The 17,099-nt window shown below is 36.3% G+C and overlaps 1 protein-coding gene across 1 annotated transcript; it reads right to left on the bottom strand.

Moving 5' to 3' along the window:
• Positions 1-2,835: 2,835 nt before the first annotated feature.
• Positions 2,836-16,902, bottom strand: LOC106662632 (putative aminopeptidase W07G4.4). The gene is made up of 10 exons (XM_014386849.1): positions 16,738-16,902; positions 4,884-5,016; positions 4,678-4,823; positions 4,507-4,615; positions 4,318-4,442; positions 4,063-4,241; positions 3,586-3,956; positions 3,434-3,529; positions 3,243-3,369; positions 2,836-3,181 (listed from the first exon to the last, which is right to left on the bottom strand). The coding sequence occupies exons 1-10, from the start codon at positions 16,740-16,742 to the stop codon at positions 2,940-2,942; spliced, it is 1,533 nt and encodes a 510-aa protein (XP_014242335.1). The 5' UTR covers positions 16,743-16,902; the 3' UTR covers positions 2,836-2,939.
• Between the last annotated feature and the right edge of the window lie 197 nt (positions 16,903-17,099).

Genomic DNA, 17,099 nt, shown 5'->3' with positions numbered 1-17,099 from the left:
TATTTACAACTACAAACATTGTATTAAGTAAATATGTTCATATATGTTGTATTTATCATTTGAGGCTCTCGTAGGGTGTTGCCTATACAAAAGCAAAAATAAGAAAAGAAAGGAAAAAATACTTAAATATTAAACAATAAGTAAAGTAAGAAAATAGCTTAAAAACTATTTCATATAAATATACCTAAAAAGAGAGCACATTTATCATTGTTATTTTAAATTTTTAAATTGACATTGTAAAATAATATAACATGTGTAGAGACATCTGAATAACTAATATAACATATTTTAAAATGATTATTCAGAAATCGTGAGATGCGGTCTGGTGTGATGTAGGTTTCAGAAAAACATTTTCTTTATCGTGCCAACATTTCGATCTTTATTGAGATCATCTTCAGGGCTCAAAGTATTTGTCTTCTGTGTAATTGTGCCATTCTTACTCTCGACACGACACACAAGAATGGCACAATTACACAGAAGTCAAACACTTTGAGCCCTGAAGATGATCTCAATAAAGATTGAAACGTTGGCACGATAAAGAAAATGTATTTCTGAAACATACATCCCACCAGACCACATCTCACGATTTCTGAATATCATCGACTAACGGTCACTAATCACCACACATATTTTGAAATATTGCATAAATAAAACAAAAAATATGTTGATTAAGCAAGTAAAAATAGGAGTATTTCGTGGACATTTAGATGAATTGTATTCAGGAAAAATTGTTAATTAGAAATAATATAAGTTAAATATGGAAATGGATAAACTACATGCCCGTACAGAAGTGCGAGTTAAATAATTTATATGAGAAACATTTTATTGTTAGAGAAATAAACTTAAAATATACATAATAATTCAAGATTTAATATGACTGCATACTTGACTGCAGAATGAAGAAAAAGAAGAATTGAAAGAAGCTATCTCTCTGCTCAACTGTGATCTTCATTCTCTCAACCAATGGCCAAGTAATTAACCTAATTAGAAATTAACAATAAATTAAACTCATTAGTACAAGATTCTGTATCCCCTCCTCACATCAACAGCTCCACTATTCTCATATATTATTCGTAAATTGTGGAATGCGGTCTGGTGTGATGTAGGTTTCAGAAAAACATTTATCATGTTTCGAGCTTTATTGAGATCATCTTCAGGGCCTGGGATTTACAAATAATATTTAAATTTAACAAATACATGTAGGATGTGGAAAAAAGTGAATTTATTCAATGCAAAAAATATTTTTTATATTCAATCAAAGTATTTCTAGTTTCTACTCACTCAAAGTGTTTGTTTTCTTTTTTCCACATCCTACATGTTTTGTTAAATTTAAACAATGTTTGTAAGTCCCAGGCCCTGAAGATGATCTCAATAAAGCTCGAAACATGATAAAGAAAATGTTTTTCTGAAACCTACATCACACCAGACCGCATCCCACAATTTCCGAATAATCATCGACTAGCTGTCACTAATTACCAAACATTTTGTCTTAAAGTTAAAAATTTCAGTATTATCTTTAACGCCAAGCTTACTACATGTGTGAGGTCCCTAAAAGATCTACTCAAGCCTCCATTATCCTATCTAGCCGAAGATCGTGGGTTCGAATCCCGCTCGTGCCATTGACTTTGTTATCTCAACTAAAAACCTTAATTAATTGTAATAATTCCTTTGTTCTCTTTCTGTATTGCTATTTTTTCACTTCCCTTAGCCTCACTGATCATTGTCTTTAAATTGCTTAATTCCTGCATTAGATAATGTTATTATTTTAATCCAAGGTATCACATTTCACCCTATATTAATAATGCCTTCAGCAACCTTAACATTCTAAACACTTATAACTAGAGTTTTAAAATGTATTTTTAAAACGAAATCCTTTAAATGTAAAAATATCCTCAGTATCTATGAACTATTTTCCATCTAAATCTTTAGCCTTATCCTTCAGAATTGCAGGATCAAGACAATGGAATTTGCTCTCTCTGCTTCCACACTGGCTTGTTTCAGTTTTTTAAATTCAACACGAATCATCAAAATTAATGGATGATCAGCCATGACAGATTTATTTGGAAATGAAAAATTAATTGATTTTTCGTCCTCTGCTTTTAAATTAATATCCTCTTATTTGTCAGGTCTTAAACAAGTTAAACTACCTAATAACAAACTCTCATCTAACCTTCCTGTTTAGTCTGACGTTCCTCAAGGTGCAATTTTAGGACCCTTATTGTTTTCAATTTTTATAAACTATGTCCCTTCTTGTTTAAATCACTTCAAATTTCACTTATATATATATATATCTCACTGGCACTCTCAACACGACACGCAAGAATGGCACAATTATGCAGACAACAAACACTTTGAGTAAGTAGAAATACTTTGATTGAATATAAAAAATATATTTTTTTGCAGTGTATGAATTCACTTTTTTCCACATCCTACATGTATTTGTTAAATTTAAACAATGTTTGTAAATCCCAGGCCCTGAAGATGATCTTAATAAAGATTGAAACGTTGGCACGATAAAGAAAATGTTTTTCTGAAACCTACATCACACCCGACCGCATCTCACGATTTCTGAATAATCATTTATCATATTATCTGATTTAAAATCCCATCGGCTACGCAGGGATTCAAACCCAAAACCTCTAGCATGACAAACACCCTAAACTAATCACTCGCCCGTCTCTTTTGAATAATTACTAATATATATCCTTAAAACTAGTAAAAAAGTAGAAAAATTATTTACCCTTGAACCATTCATAATTTTATTTATACTGTAAACTGAGTGCACTTTTTGTATCACACGTCATTGTTCGAAATTGGGGATAATAAAATAAAAGCTAAATTTTATCTTATTTATATTTCATAATCAGCTTCATTTACACAAAGTGAAAAACAAATTACATAAAAATGATGCAAAGTTTTCCAAAAATACGATATACAGTTCACAATTGTAAATATTTGTTTGCGAGAGCGAGAAGGGGTGCTCCTGTTGCTATTTGGGGGACTTCACCATGAGAAGCTGCAATATCCAAGTGCGTGTAACGCAGAGGCTTTTCTGAGTCTAAGCCATGCTTATCAAGACCAGAAGAAAGCATGAGAAATGCCGCAGGGCCTTGATGCCCTCTTCTGTACGAAAGAGGCGGAGTGTTATGACACTGAAGAACATCTTCACCTTCTGCAGTAGCTAAAAGTACAAAAACCGCATTGAAAACTGAACAATTTACACATACATTTGTCATAGATACCTTTATGTTTTGAAAAGTCTTCTCTTCTGATACGGCTGACTTCAAGCATATCTCCTATTTCTTCACCTTGCATTTGAAGTTTGTACGCAAAATCAGTTTCCCTTGCTGGGCCATTATCCATCCCGATCTAAAAGCGTATCAACAAAATGGTTGTATAAAACTTTAGATAGAAAAGTGGAAAAAGAACTCACAGTGTATCCTTCTCCTACTGTCCTTTCAGCATGGCCAGTTAATGTTGCAATTGTAAATAAATGAGGATTGACGCTGTTCAGAGCCATTTCTTTAGCCTAATTTAAAAAATGAAAGTAATAAACAAAATAAAAAAAGGTATAACAATACATACATGACACAAAACATCAGCCATGATCATTCTTCCCTCTGCATCTGTATTTTCTACTCGAACTTTAACCCCAGCTCTCGATAGAATTATTTCATCTGCCACGTAGCAGTTTTCTCCACAGGAATTTCTCACCATGCTCATAACTCCTACGACTTTGAGATGGGGAGGTTTGACATAGCTAAGGACCTTCATGAAACCCGCCAAAGCAGCAGCTCCACATTTGTCCCTGCTCATTCCGGGCATGTGGCCACCAGTTTTAATATCGGCACCACCTGTATCGTAAGTCACACCCTTGCCGACAATTAGTAAAGTCTCCTGCACATCAGGTCCTTCGTATGTCAAATAGATTATTCTTCCCTTATGTCTATCGATCACTATAGAAAAAAGAAATTCAATAAGTCATTGTTTTTAAAGTAAAAATGTTTAACTGCATGAGAATAGAAATTAAGATTAGTGAAGCAAAAATAATTTAAAAATTACCACTAGCAGCTCTGTTCACAGCGGCAAATAAAGGGTAGTCTTTGTTTAGTTTATCCTCATCAGTAACAACTTCAAGTTTTACACCTGAACTGGCTGGAAAAGCCTGCCTAACATATTGTTCAACATTTGGAGGATTCATGCGTTCTGGATCTGCACCACCAATATCTCTTGCGACCACCCTGAGTAACAAATATCTTAAGTTTTTTCTTCGCTGGTTTAATACTTACTCATAATGCAGTATAAAATGAAAAATACCTTCCACATTCAAGGACTTTAGCAGTTTCTACTAATTGTTCGAGAGTGGCTTCATCATCGGACCAAACGCCTAAAGATTTGACCTTGGGAAACTCATTGGGGCAGAATTCTCTGTGCTGTATATTCTGGAGACATAGAAATATATACATTATTAATAATAAAACATTTTTCCATTAAGAAACAGCCTACCATGTAGAGTCCCTCCATAACACCTAGGAGTGTCACAAGCTTTGTCTTGGGAAAACGTGAATTGCTGACAAGTGCAACAAGAGGCTTTGTAACCCCACTTTTCAGAGCCCTTCAAATATAAAACAGTTTTAATTATGAATAAATTTAAAAAACAGTAAATAATATTCAAACCTTTTAATCCCCGTTTTGGCTGCTTCGCCGAAACTTCTAACATCATGGTAATCAGAATTCAGAGGACCGGTTGGAGAATAGACCAACCTCCTGGCTGGGAGATCAACTTTTAAGACTGACACTGATTCATGTATGTAGGAATCGATCTGTAATTAATTCACAATATAAAGATTGTTTACATAAAAATTAAATGCACATTTACCTACCCCAGCTGCATCTTTAATAGCATTTCTCAGGGGTTCGGGTACAGTATCTTCTTTACAGCTATGAGATACAAAAACTATGCCATCATAATCACTACTGGACAGTTCTTTCACTGGCAGTACAGAATATCCTAACCTGTTGAAAAATAAATATTAAGCTATTGTTGAAATTTTCACAAACAATTTTGTTTTAAATAGAATGAAATATGATTCATGCTTCAATGACACTGTCTTGTTGACGCCATATAAGGAAGGAATTCCATGAAGGAAATAGTCAACAAAACTATAAATTTTGTAACATCCATGGTAAAAAAAAAAAAGTGGCACCAAGCAGAGATTTAGGATGACCTATTTAAAATATCATTTTTTTTTTTTACCCTTTCCACCACCCGCCGTACCTGAGGAAGACCCCATACTGGCGGACAAACGCTTTAGCTTAATCGAATTTGTATATCTAAAGGATTTCAAATAAATGGGATAAAAATACCTCCCAACGATCTTTCCTTCAGGCGAGACCACTGGTCGGTTTTTGAAGGGACCATATTTTCATTTTAGAATCTAAAAACAAAAGGTCTTCCCTTGCTGGTTTCCCCTTGCACATTTACTTTTCCTTGGTTTTATTTTCTATCTATTTATATTATCTAAAATTTTCTTACTAAGAAGAAGAAAACAGCCCGGAACCGTAAACCTAAACCTATGTTTAATTATGCAGTAAATAAATAAATAACGGTAATAAAACTCTAAAAATAATAACAATATTTAGGACTTAATAATTAGAATAAATAGGGACTTGTTCATTTAAGCGTATTTGAGGCAAAGCCTTGGAGATTAGGCGGCCATTCTGCTGAGGTGATGGTCTTTCGCAAAGGTTCTCTTTCTGCCTTGAATTTGATATAGCTGAAGAGTTTATGTTTGGCGTCTTCTTCAGTGCTGCAAACGGAGCATAAAGCTCTTTTCTTATATTTATGTAGAAAGCTTGCGAAGTTTCCATGTCCTGATAGCATTTGGGTGATCCAGTAGTCGGGGTGTAGCCATTTTGCTTTTTGTCTTTTTTCAACGCTTGGGAAAAATTTGGATGTTAGCCGACCTTTATGTCATGATGCCCTTGTCATTTTTCCCAAGTACTCCTTCCTCGTTGTGCTTCGGAACCAGTCTATTTCTCCTTGGCTTGCTCCTATATCAATAGCCTCAATTTTCTTTTTTTGGTGGATGACCACCCTTTCTTTAAGGACTAGGTCTATTGGCGGTGCATTGGCTATTACTTGTAGGGCATGTGTTGAAATCGTCCTGTACCCTTTTGTGGTTCTTATAAGAGCTATTCGTTGGCTCTGCTCTATTATAGCTTTGCTTTTGCTAGGTAGTTGTTTGGCCCATCCGGCTGCACCATAACTTACTATTGGGAGGAAGACACTTTTATAGATTGTGGAGAGCGCTTTTGTGCTAAGTCCATATTCCACTCTCGCTATTACGCTCAATCTATTGTACACCCTTCTTGTCATTTCCCTTATTTTAATCCTATTTAAAATACCAGTCAAAAAATTGCAAACTAAAGCACAATAATTAAAGCAAAAAATATTCTCGCAATACAATCCGAGCACGATTTAATATAATAGAGAAAGATAAGAGTTGTTTATCTTTTACTATGAAATATGTAGTATATAAAAGAAATGGGCAAAGCCGAGACTATTATCTAATAAAATAACCATCAAATATGGTTAAACGGAGAAGCATATTAGGCAGAAAACCGACAAATAGGAAGATAAAATAGTACAAGGCCAATCTAAAAATACAGCTACACCAATTAAAAAAATTGCACTGAAAAACTTCAAGTTGCAAATAATTGCACAACTCTTCAATTTTTTGTTTTTGTTTTTTGTTTAATGGTATGCAGATAATAACTACGCTTGTCAAGCAGTGTTTTCACAAGGATAAAGATTAGAAATTGTAATATATCATTTTTGTCACTATTTACTGTTCACTCCTTGAGTAATTACCATTTTGAGCTGGTTTTACAAAAGAAATTGTCCTGACAAAACCTGCGGCTGACAGTATGCAGCACCATTTGCTGTCTTGTTACTTTTGTTGCAACACAGATGAATAAAACAGTTGAACGGATCATTTAACAAATTTTGATTCACTTTTCAATCGGACAGCTGTTCAATTTTTTTTTAAAATAATATTAATAGAGGCTAGCAATCACAAAGGTTCATCTGCCTTGAACAGAAACATGTTTAGGGTGGCGGTAAACAGAAACTGCCAGCAAGAGGGCAGGCATGCCGGTTTGCTGATGGTTTGGACGCAAGATGGAACAAACCTTATAACGATGTTGGGTTGTGGGATGCACAGTCATACAGAAAACACAGCATAGTGCTCAATTCTTTAATTTGCCAACGTTTTGAATGGTTTTTCATTATTTTTCAAGGCAACGACATATTCTCTGGTGATGTTGTTGTAGGAGTTTCTCCAACTACTCCACAATCAATAGACTGCTCCGATATCCACTTTCTTAACTTTCATATACCCAGATGCAACACAAGACATTTCATTTTTTTCTAAATCATCCTATCCTTCCAACTGCTTCAATCGCTCCAGCCTACAGACTAATGAACAACACCAACTCCCTTCCCAGTTACTTTGACGTTTTCAATTGTTGCAGTCTATCCTGTCTTAAATTGCAAATCGGTTTAGTTAAGCGAAATAATTTTCTTGTGTAAGGAACTGTCCCTCGCTGAAGATGGCGCAATGCCGAAATGCTTGACTCTATGCTGGTTCAGCATAAGTTCACCGACTCGCAGGTTAACACCCATCATCAACCATCCTTAACCCACCTTTGTTGCATGACAAACAAATTATACATTATAAAATCTTTGAAAAATGATTTTATGATAATAAATTCATTGGAAATTATGTCATCAACCCAAGTATGAAAAATATATGCCTACAATGCATTTATAGACCAGAATTTTGATAATAGTTAAGTACACAATTAAAAAATTCTCTACCATCAATGTTTAAATAGTTTTCTAACAAACTAAATGGTTAGGGATGGTTAATGAGATGGTCCAATGCCACTGGAGTTGATGGCATCCATTTTCTTAAACTCTGCCTCCCACTATTACTACCTGTTCTACTTCACATCTATAACTACTCACTCCAAAACTCTATTTTTCCGACAGCCTGGCAAAAAGCTCTTGTCCACCCTATCAATAAAATCCCCAACCCATCCTCCCCTACAGACTACCATCCCATCTACATCCTCTCAAACCTGTCCAAGCCCCTAGAAAGATTAGTCCAAGCACAAGTCTCCAGGCACATTGAACAGTCCCATCTTCTCAACCCCCTCCAATTTGGCTTCCGCCAAGGTTATTCCACCCGATCAGCACTAAAAAAAATTACCAGTGACCTCCACTTAGCAATATACCAACGGAAAGTTACTATACTGGTCCTTCTTGATTTTCTAAAGCCTTCGATTCTGTCCCTCACTCTTCTCTCCTCTCTAAACTCGAATCTTTTTCCTTCTCCGTCGTTGGTTCCACTCCTACCTTACCAATCGCCACCAAGCTGTCTCCCTTCACAATGGCTTTACCTCCTCCTTCCTCCCTCTAAAATCTGGGGTGCCCCAAGGCTCTAGCATCTCTCCTATCCTTTTTTCCATTTATATCAATGATCTGCCCGACTCCATCCAGTCCTGTAACTATCACCTATATGCCGATGACTCCCAAATATACATATCCTTCCACCCTTCCGATCTTCACTCGGCCACTCTCAAGATCCAAAAAGACCTAAACTCCATCAACGAATGGGCCCATAAAAATTCCCTAGTCCTCAATCCGTCCAAATCCACCGCCATAATTATCGGGTCCAGGCAACTCCTCAATTCCCTCCCCAGCATCCCACCTCTCATGCTAAATAACCATCCCATTCCCTTCTGCTCTTCGGTTAAAAACCTAAGAGTAGTCTTTGACCAAAACCTTTCCTGGCATTCTCACATTTCCCAAATTTCCCGCCATTCCATTGCCTTCCTCAGCCTGTTTCGTCGGTCCTGGGTTCTCTTACCTTTCTCCACCCGCAAATTCCTCGTATCTTCCCTTCTTCGATTATAGCTGTTTGGCATACGGTGGTCTCTCGGAGGGGGAGAACGTGCGATTGAAGCGTATTATGAATTGTTGCATAAGATTTGTGTATGGCACCCCACGGGGATCCCGTGTGACAGTGACGGGTGTGTGATAAACTATGGAACTCCCTTCCCCTTTCTATTCGTCACGCTGCCTCCTTTTCCACCTTTAAATCCCACCTATATATCACCTCCTCTCCCTCCAAGCAGAGACCTCACGTTCACATTTATAACATTTGTTATTCTTGTTTAATGTTCTCGTAATTTTTTTCTTCTGACCTGCCTTATTGGTATACATTGTGCCAAGATTTCTATTTTTTTTTTGTTTACTTTTAACTTCATAGAAGGTACTTCCTTTATTTAGTTCATGTAAATTATTCTTAGAGGACACCAGTCCCAGAATAAAGTTATTCTTCTAAATATAAAGTACTGTAATCTATCATAAAGTTGTGACAAATCAAACAAAGTTAATAAATATATGTTCTTCTATCTACTAAATAATTCTCTAATCAAATTATGCCACTTATTTATTATTATCGTAGTGTTATGACCCTCAACAGAACAAAATGTTAAGTATGATGTGCCTTAATGTCTGGTTCCAATTAGAGAATGTAATTACCAGCAATTTTTTAGATTGGACTTAAACTTCTAACTAGTACTCAATGTTAAATTAGTAAAGATTAAATGCTGTAAAAGTGTTCAGCCTTCTCTTTGTAATAATGGGTCTTTGAATTTTAACTGCTTTTAAACTCATGATAATTCATGAAGCTGACCAAAAAGAATTAATTATGTTGCGAGTTTAGACTTTATCTACAAACTTGTAGTTAAACAATTTTTAAATGAAAACACAAAGAAACTTTTATCTAAAAGAAAGCCCAAAAAAAAATTATCAGGAGGAGCAGAACAAAAGATTAATTTTATGAAATAATAGTACTTGAAAAAAATTAACGTGAAGAATGTGCCATCCATCAAAAAGAATCTAAAGAAAAGCCCATTGTGATTAATAAATCAATCAAAATGATTTCTTATTCTTATTTCTAATTTATCAAATTAGCTTTTTATCTTATTTTTATTAAAATTAGCTTCTGTTATATATCTAGTAACAAATTTGTGAAGATAAATCACAGTAGTGTTTGCATAATTGTAGTTTTTGCTGAGGCGCTCAGGAGAAAGAAAGGCACCCCATGCTGTATAGTTCCTCAGGTGGATCATTGATGATCTGGGGTGGTATTTACTTGGCAGCTCGCACCGAATTGGTTGTTGTGCGAGGAAGATATCTAACTTCACAGAGGTACTGTGAAGAACGCGTAGTGCCATTTGCCCCCCCCCACATCGGTGTGAGATTCTTGCTAATGCAGGATAATGCCAGGCCTAACAGAACACATATTGTGGATGAGGTTGGAATTTAGCGGTTGGTGTGGCCACCTCCAAGTCCAGATTTGAATCGAATTGAACACATTTCGGACCAACTTAAGCGAATAGTACAACGACGAAACCCAGGTCTTAACACCGTAGAAACGTTGGAAACAGTCATTCTTGACAAATTAGAAAGAATTCCTCAGGATTTTATGAGAAATCGTTGTCAAGGAATGTAAAACAGTTTCGGACATGATTCATACCAGAGGTGAAAGTATTTAGTATTAAAAGGGACAAAAGTTTTTTTTAAATTTTTGTTTTGGATTTTTTTTTTTTTTTTTTTTTTTTTTTTTTTTTTTTTTTTTTTTTTTTTAAAGAAATATGTAATAAACATTTTCTTTTTAAATGTCTAATTTTTACACCATACCTATTTCTATCCAAAATATGAATAAACCTAATACATTAAAATTTAAGGTTGTCCATCAGTGTATATTACTACATACTGGGTAATATCAATTATCTTTATTCAGTTAACTTTGTATTCTGTCAATTATGTTAACTGCATATAGTTACCGATATGTTTTACTTAATAATTCATACTTCCATTATGTGTTATTATATTGTAATTCTAAATATATAGATTATATAGGAGCCGGCCTTCTTACAACATGCGCACCAGTATTGGTTTATTGTGCATCTCCATTTTTTCCCATCAAAATCATAAGGTCCAAAATATCATGCTTCTCTTCCTGGAACAACTTGGCTCAACAATTTTAGTTGAATGACAATTTTTCCCTGGACAATTTTAAAGAGTGGCCACTTTTACACTCAAAATTGAATAACAATATCCACACCTCTCACACAATGTCTCCTTCATGCTCAAAATTCCTCTAGGTTTTTGCTGTATAAGGACCTTAATATCGATCAACCTTTCTTGAACATAGCGGAAATTTCTAAAATTCCGTCCACTCCACTAGCTCGCTGGTTTTTCAAAATTAGGTGCGAGTTACTTTATCTTAATTATAACCCCACAAGGGTCGATAGTGTGTGTTCTCTCTGCAACAGGCAGGCTCGAGAAGATTGTTTTCATTTTCTAGCAGAATGCCCAGTTTTAGAGGAATTCCGAGCACGGCATATAGGCTTGCCGACGTTGACAAGAGAGCACTTATTCTCTTTATTAAATAACCCCGAGTCTTTAAATCTAGTAGTTTGCAATGGAAGCCTGGAACTACAGGAAAATGCTTGTTTTCTATTTCAATTATTAAATGTTTACTGTATATATCAGAGACACCCTGGTTATTTATTTGTGCATAAATAGATATGCTGTTATTTTAGTTTACTTATATAGTTTTTTCTCTCTTTTGCTTATTCCTTAAGAAGAAATGTGTTTTTTGTTTATTAAAAATTTATAGTCCGACTACGGCAGGCGGTTGATAACTATTGCCGTTATGTGCTTTTTGGTTATGTACAATTTTTTTAATCTCTTTTGTTTATCTAGTAAAGTACTTTTTTCATTCATTCATTTTTTCCCCTAGAGCTCCTCATTAAGCTTAAGGCTTTTTACCGGACCCCAAAGCTTTTTCAGGGGGTCCTGTGTATATCCTTCAGGCCCTGGAGTTTCTTCTCCTAGGTTTAGGAATCTCAGCCTACATAAGCCTTCGCAGCAACACAGGACATGTTCAGTTGTTTCTTCTTCTTAGAAATATCTGCACAGGCTTATTTCTGCCACTCTGAGTATATACATATGCCTCCAGAGTCTGCAGTGCATTTTAATTCCAGTTCAGTTACTAATAATAATAAACTTGTTTACAAGCAAGAATTGCCGCTCTGTGAAAAAACTGAAGTTTTGAGGTATATTGATACAATAAGTCATGATAGTGGTGTGTTGTGGAAGCTAAGATGTCCCTTTGTCAGTCTTGTGTTTTTTGAAGTATTTTTTGGTGAGGTGAGTTCAATTGGATACATTTTTTGACAATTAGACAAGTCTGCTGGGTGCTAGTTTATTGCTCGTATTCCCTATTGGGAAGTGTGGGGCCTGAATCTCTCTATAAACCTGATTTCAGGGTTGGGTAAGATTTACTTATTTAGTTTTTCTCTTTTTCTTTAAACATCTGTTTTTTCAATTTTGTTAAAATTTTCCAAAATCATTTGAAAAAAAATAATAATAATATGAAGAAAATAAAGATTACAGATAATTCAGACAAGAAAATAAACTTAATTCGGCAAGGTAACTGTCTGCTGGAGTTCGGATTAATTGTTAACTAATCCTATAAAATAAACGTACAAATGCATTAAGCTAAATAAATACAATGGTACGTTAAATGTAATATCTATAACAAAATACTAAATAAAAAGGACACAAAACTGAGAAGTAAAAATCAATGAACCGGAGCCGAGACCAGAGAAACATTAGTACCAAATATCAAGAGAAAGAGCGGGGGGAGGGAAAGAGATGGGCAGTAAAAGAGAAAAAGAAAAGAAAATTAATTAGTTAAATTCGTTTACTATTAGCCTTCGATAAGCCCAGGCCGCTTTTGCTTAACTGACTAAGTCCAATCTGGTCCATTGAGCAATTTTATGAGTCTGTCCATAGACACGATTTTTTCGCTGAATGCAGACAAACGATAGGGGGACAGAATGGGGCATTCTGCGACAAAATGGAATATGTCTTCCTTTACCCAGTGATTGCATAACTCACACTCCTGTCGGCTGAGGAGCTCATACAGCTTATGCCGAAGGTTCAGCAATTCTCCCCTCAGTTTTAGGATCCAACGAATGCTCCGTAATGCTCTTATTTGGATTTTGGTCCCCAACCAAGCTGGCGCATCTAACCCCGTGATCCGGCATCCTATATATACTCTCTCTATGTTGCTCACAATTCCAGTTCAGTTCTTTCTTTAATTAATTAGAAATGTTTTATATTGAATAACAACTGCCCTAAGCAAAATTGTAACGATTGTATAATTTTAATAGGCTTTGCCTCTAAAATAGAGAAATTCCTGAATATCATTCAAATTCGTATTCCCTGGCTGTAGCTGTTGCCTTAAGGTGGCTCCAAGACATGTGCTATTCACCGAATGCCGCCAAACATTTGCCGAGTCTTGAGAGACTCTTCTTGGCATTCGTGTGCCTATGTATACACACATGCAGGGTTCATACAACCAGCTAGGTTATGTGGAAAAAGCGAATATGTATTTGCCAAGTGCTGTGGAAGTCCTCAACTTACTACCAATCGTGACGAACAATAGTGAAACTGCCATGGTTACTGTTTTGTGAGCAGCTACAAACTCAGTCACCAATCAATCAGAGTGCATCTTACTTTCAATACATTTCTACACGTCGAAAACCTCTTTCCGATTTTTGTGATTCGGAAGAGAAGCGTTCCAAATTAATGGTTCAGCTTGTTACAGATCTGGATTGTTGGGCCATTCCTAAGCAAATGTTCTTTCATTATATATTACGCATGGTGGGCTACCAAGACCCGAGGGGTTAAATGCCTGGGTAGACTCGTACCCCATCGCTAAAAGGTCCGGGACTTGGTTGGCTCACGTGTCCTGCATAAACTTCTTGGACTTGTTCACAATCCCCAAGATTTTGGACCATTTTATCTCGGGGAGTGATTTGGTGATGTCCTCTCCTTCAAAGATTTCAAATCTAGACCTAGCATACCTATCACATTCTGCGAGGTAGTGCTTTGCCGTTTCTTCTTTTATTTCGCAGAAGCGGCAAAAGGGATCTGGTAGGATACCCATTATGAAGAGGTTTCTTCTCAGTGGACAGTGGCCCGTCAGAATACATATCAGCCTCCTAATTCCCTTCCTTGAGTTAGAGAATAGCCATTTTGATTCTGTTGGTTTGATCTCCTTCACAAACTTCTTCGATTGCCTGTGTCCGGGGGACAGATTCCATTCCTTAAAGAATTGTTTCATGCCCCAGCTATTGATACTCTCTTTCGCTGTGCATATAGTGAGGTAATACCGGTTGTGGCCCGACAGATTTCTTTGCCCAAAAGATCTCTTTCTTTATTTAATATTATCATTCATTTTATTTTCTTTCTTGTTTATTGTTATTATTTATTTTATTTTTCATTGCCCTTTCGCACCGACCACCCGGGCGCTGTAGGGAGTCAAAAAGGCTTAAGGAACAGTGTCCCGGGGGACCCGTGGCGGAGGGGCGATATCTTTTTTCCTTTTTTTTTCTCTCTGCTGCTGTTTCTTTCTGACCTCTAAGTTCTTATAGCTTCCGTCTATAATAAAAAAGCAAGACAAAGCAAGCCAAAGAAACTGTAAAGAGCCGGCGACGGCTTAGGTACAGTACAACAAAAGGCCAAGACGGTTGTGGCCCGACAAACACAGTATTAGAGCCTTCTTTGGCCAGCCTATCTACCTTTTCATTACCATGGTGTCCTTTATGTGCTGGTATCCAAATAAGGGTTACCCTATTCTCATACCTGGAAGTGATCCTATTGATAAGATCAATAGTTTCCTCCACCAGCCCAGATGTTGATAAATCTTTTTGTAATGACCTAACATTTTTGTTTATTTCTTTCATTTGTATGTAAACTAAGAATTTTCGAGCAGCAACGAACCATCTACATCCATTTGGGATGTGTCGTGAACTGACGAAAATCGGCTACAGTGGAACGCGTTCGGCTAAATTGCCGGTCGTCCGTTTGGTCAAATGGTTCGGCTGTTGAACGGCCGTCGTAGTTCGGTTCCAATGGACGAGCAGCCTTAGAACCAATTCGTTCGGTCGTGTTGGGCCGTGTACGGCCGAAGCACTTTCCGATCCAAATAAAGTTGGATTTTCCAGTCCTATTCGGCCGAATGGTTACTTCGAATTCAACTGTCAACCACGTGACATCAAACACATACCATTGTTTAACGCCATTCTTTGCTTTTTGCATACCTTTTCGTTTCGTTTTCATTTCGATGGATTGCGAAAAATTGTTGTGCGGTTGAGGAGCAGGCTCTTGGGACATGCGTGATCCACTCTATCATCGGAAAGATGTCCAGCGTAAGTTGTCGTAAGTGGCCAAGGATAGCTTTAGAAATGGAACTTCCAACATTTTTGTTTATTTCTTTCATTCCATTTGTATGTAAACTAAGAATTTTCGAGCAGCAACAAATCATCTACATCCATTTGGGCTGTGTCATGAACTGACGAAAATCGGCTACAGTGAACGACGGCGTTCGGCTAAATTGCCGGTCGTCCGTTTGGTCAAATGGTTCGGCTGTTGAACGGCCGTCGTAGTTCGGTTCCAATGGACGAGCAACCTTAAATTTGAAGTAATGCTCACTCGTAACTAATTTTAAAGAATTGAGGAAAAACGCCCTAAAATCTGAACTAAGTTAACTCTAATAGCTGTAGTACATTTAATCGAGGATTCTGGCAAAAACCACTCCAAATATTAGCGTATTAAAAACTGAATTTTTCGCTCAAATTAAACAAATAAGTAAAGTTTTGTTTAAATACTACAATAATATCCAACTTTTAAAAATAAAAACCTGNTACGGCCGAAGCACTTTCCGATCCAAATAAAGTTGGATTTTCCAGTCCTATTCGGCCGAATGGTTACTTCGAATTCAACTGTCAACCACGTGACATCAAACACATACCATTGTTTAACGCCATTCTTTGCTTTTTGCATACCTTTTCGTTTCGTTTTCATTTCGATGGATTGCGAAAAATTGTTGTGCGGTTGAGGAGCAGGCTCTTGGGACATGCGTGATCCACTCTATCATCGGAAAGATGTCCAGCGTAAGTTGTCGTAAGTGGCCAAGGATAGCTTTAGAAATGGAACTTCCAACATTTTTGTTTATTTCTTTCATTCCATTTGTATGTAAACTAAGAATTTTCGAGCAGCAACAAATCATCTACATCCATTTGGGCTGTGTCATGAACTGACGAAAATCGGCTACAGTGAACGACGGCGTTCGGCTAAATTGCCGGTCGTCCGTTTGGTCAAATGGTTCGGCTGTTGAACGGCCGTCGTAGTTCGGTTCCAATGGACGAGCAACCTTAAATTTGAAGTAATGCTCACTCGTAACTAATTTTAAAGAATTGAGGAAAAACGCCCTAAAATCTGAACTAAGTTAACTCTAATAGCTGTAGTACATTTAATCGAGGATTCTGGCAAAAACCACTCCAAATATTAGCGTATTAAAAACTGAATTTTTCGCTCAAATTAAACTAATAAGTAAAGTTTTGTTTAAATACTACAATAATATCCAACTTTTAAAAATAAAAACCTGGTGCTGCAGTTTTATAATGCTTAAGTTAATTTTACCATTAAAATTACTCTCCTGGTATTAAAAAAACAACAACAATTAAATGGGTATTATAAATAAATAATGTAAGAAAAAAAATAAGAGACAAACAACTTACTCCATTTCGTTCAAGAAGAGAAAATAAGCTGGCCCAAAATTAGACAGACGACAGTGATGACGGACTCAGTTTTATTATTACTGTAAAGCGTACATGTAACGTAAAGTACACAGTAGTCAGTACAGTGAACTGAGTGAAGGTTAAAAAATAAAATAACAACTGAGAGAAGTGCATTCCCCACTGTAGCTATGGGTAGTAGCGCACTGGCGTTTTCCGCCAACTTTTAAAATATTTTAAACTTTTTAAAATCTATCATGTTGTATAGTTTAATTGAACAACGGCTTAAAATTAAGGCTTTTAACAACGTAATTTGTCAAATTTTACGACGATAGTAACTAAATAGTTAGTTAATTACTAAAATT

This window comes from Cimex lectularius, unplaced genomic scaffold (genome assembly GCF_000648675.2).
Source record: "Cimex lectularius strain Harlan isolate CLEC.00 unplaced genomic scaffold, Clec_2.1 scaffold43, whole genome shotgun sequence".
NCBI classification, from domain to species: domain Eukaryota; kingdom Metazoa; phylum Arthropoda; class Insecta; order Hemiptera; family Cimicidae; genus Cimex; species Cimex lectularius.
The sequence above is the reverse complement of the archived record's forward strand: the minus strand, read 5'-3'. Positions and strand labels throughout refer to the sequence as shown.

Coding starts and splice junctions, on each gene's coding strand:
- LOC106662632 (XM_014386849.1), bottom strand. Junction 3,957..4,062: donor TGTGAACAGAGCTGCTAGTG/GTAATTTTTAAA, acceptor TTTTTTCTATAG/TGATCGATAGACATAAGGGA. Junction 3,530..3,585: donor TGGCTGATGTTTTGTGTCAT/GTATGTATTGTT, acceptor TTTTTAAATTAG/GCTAAAGAAATGGCTCTGAA.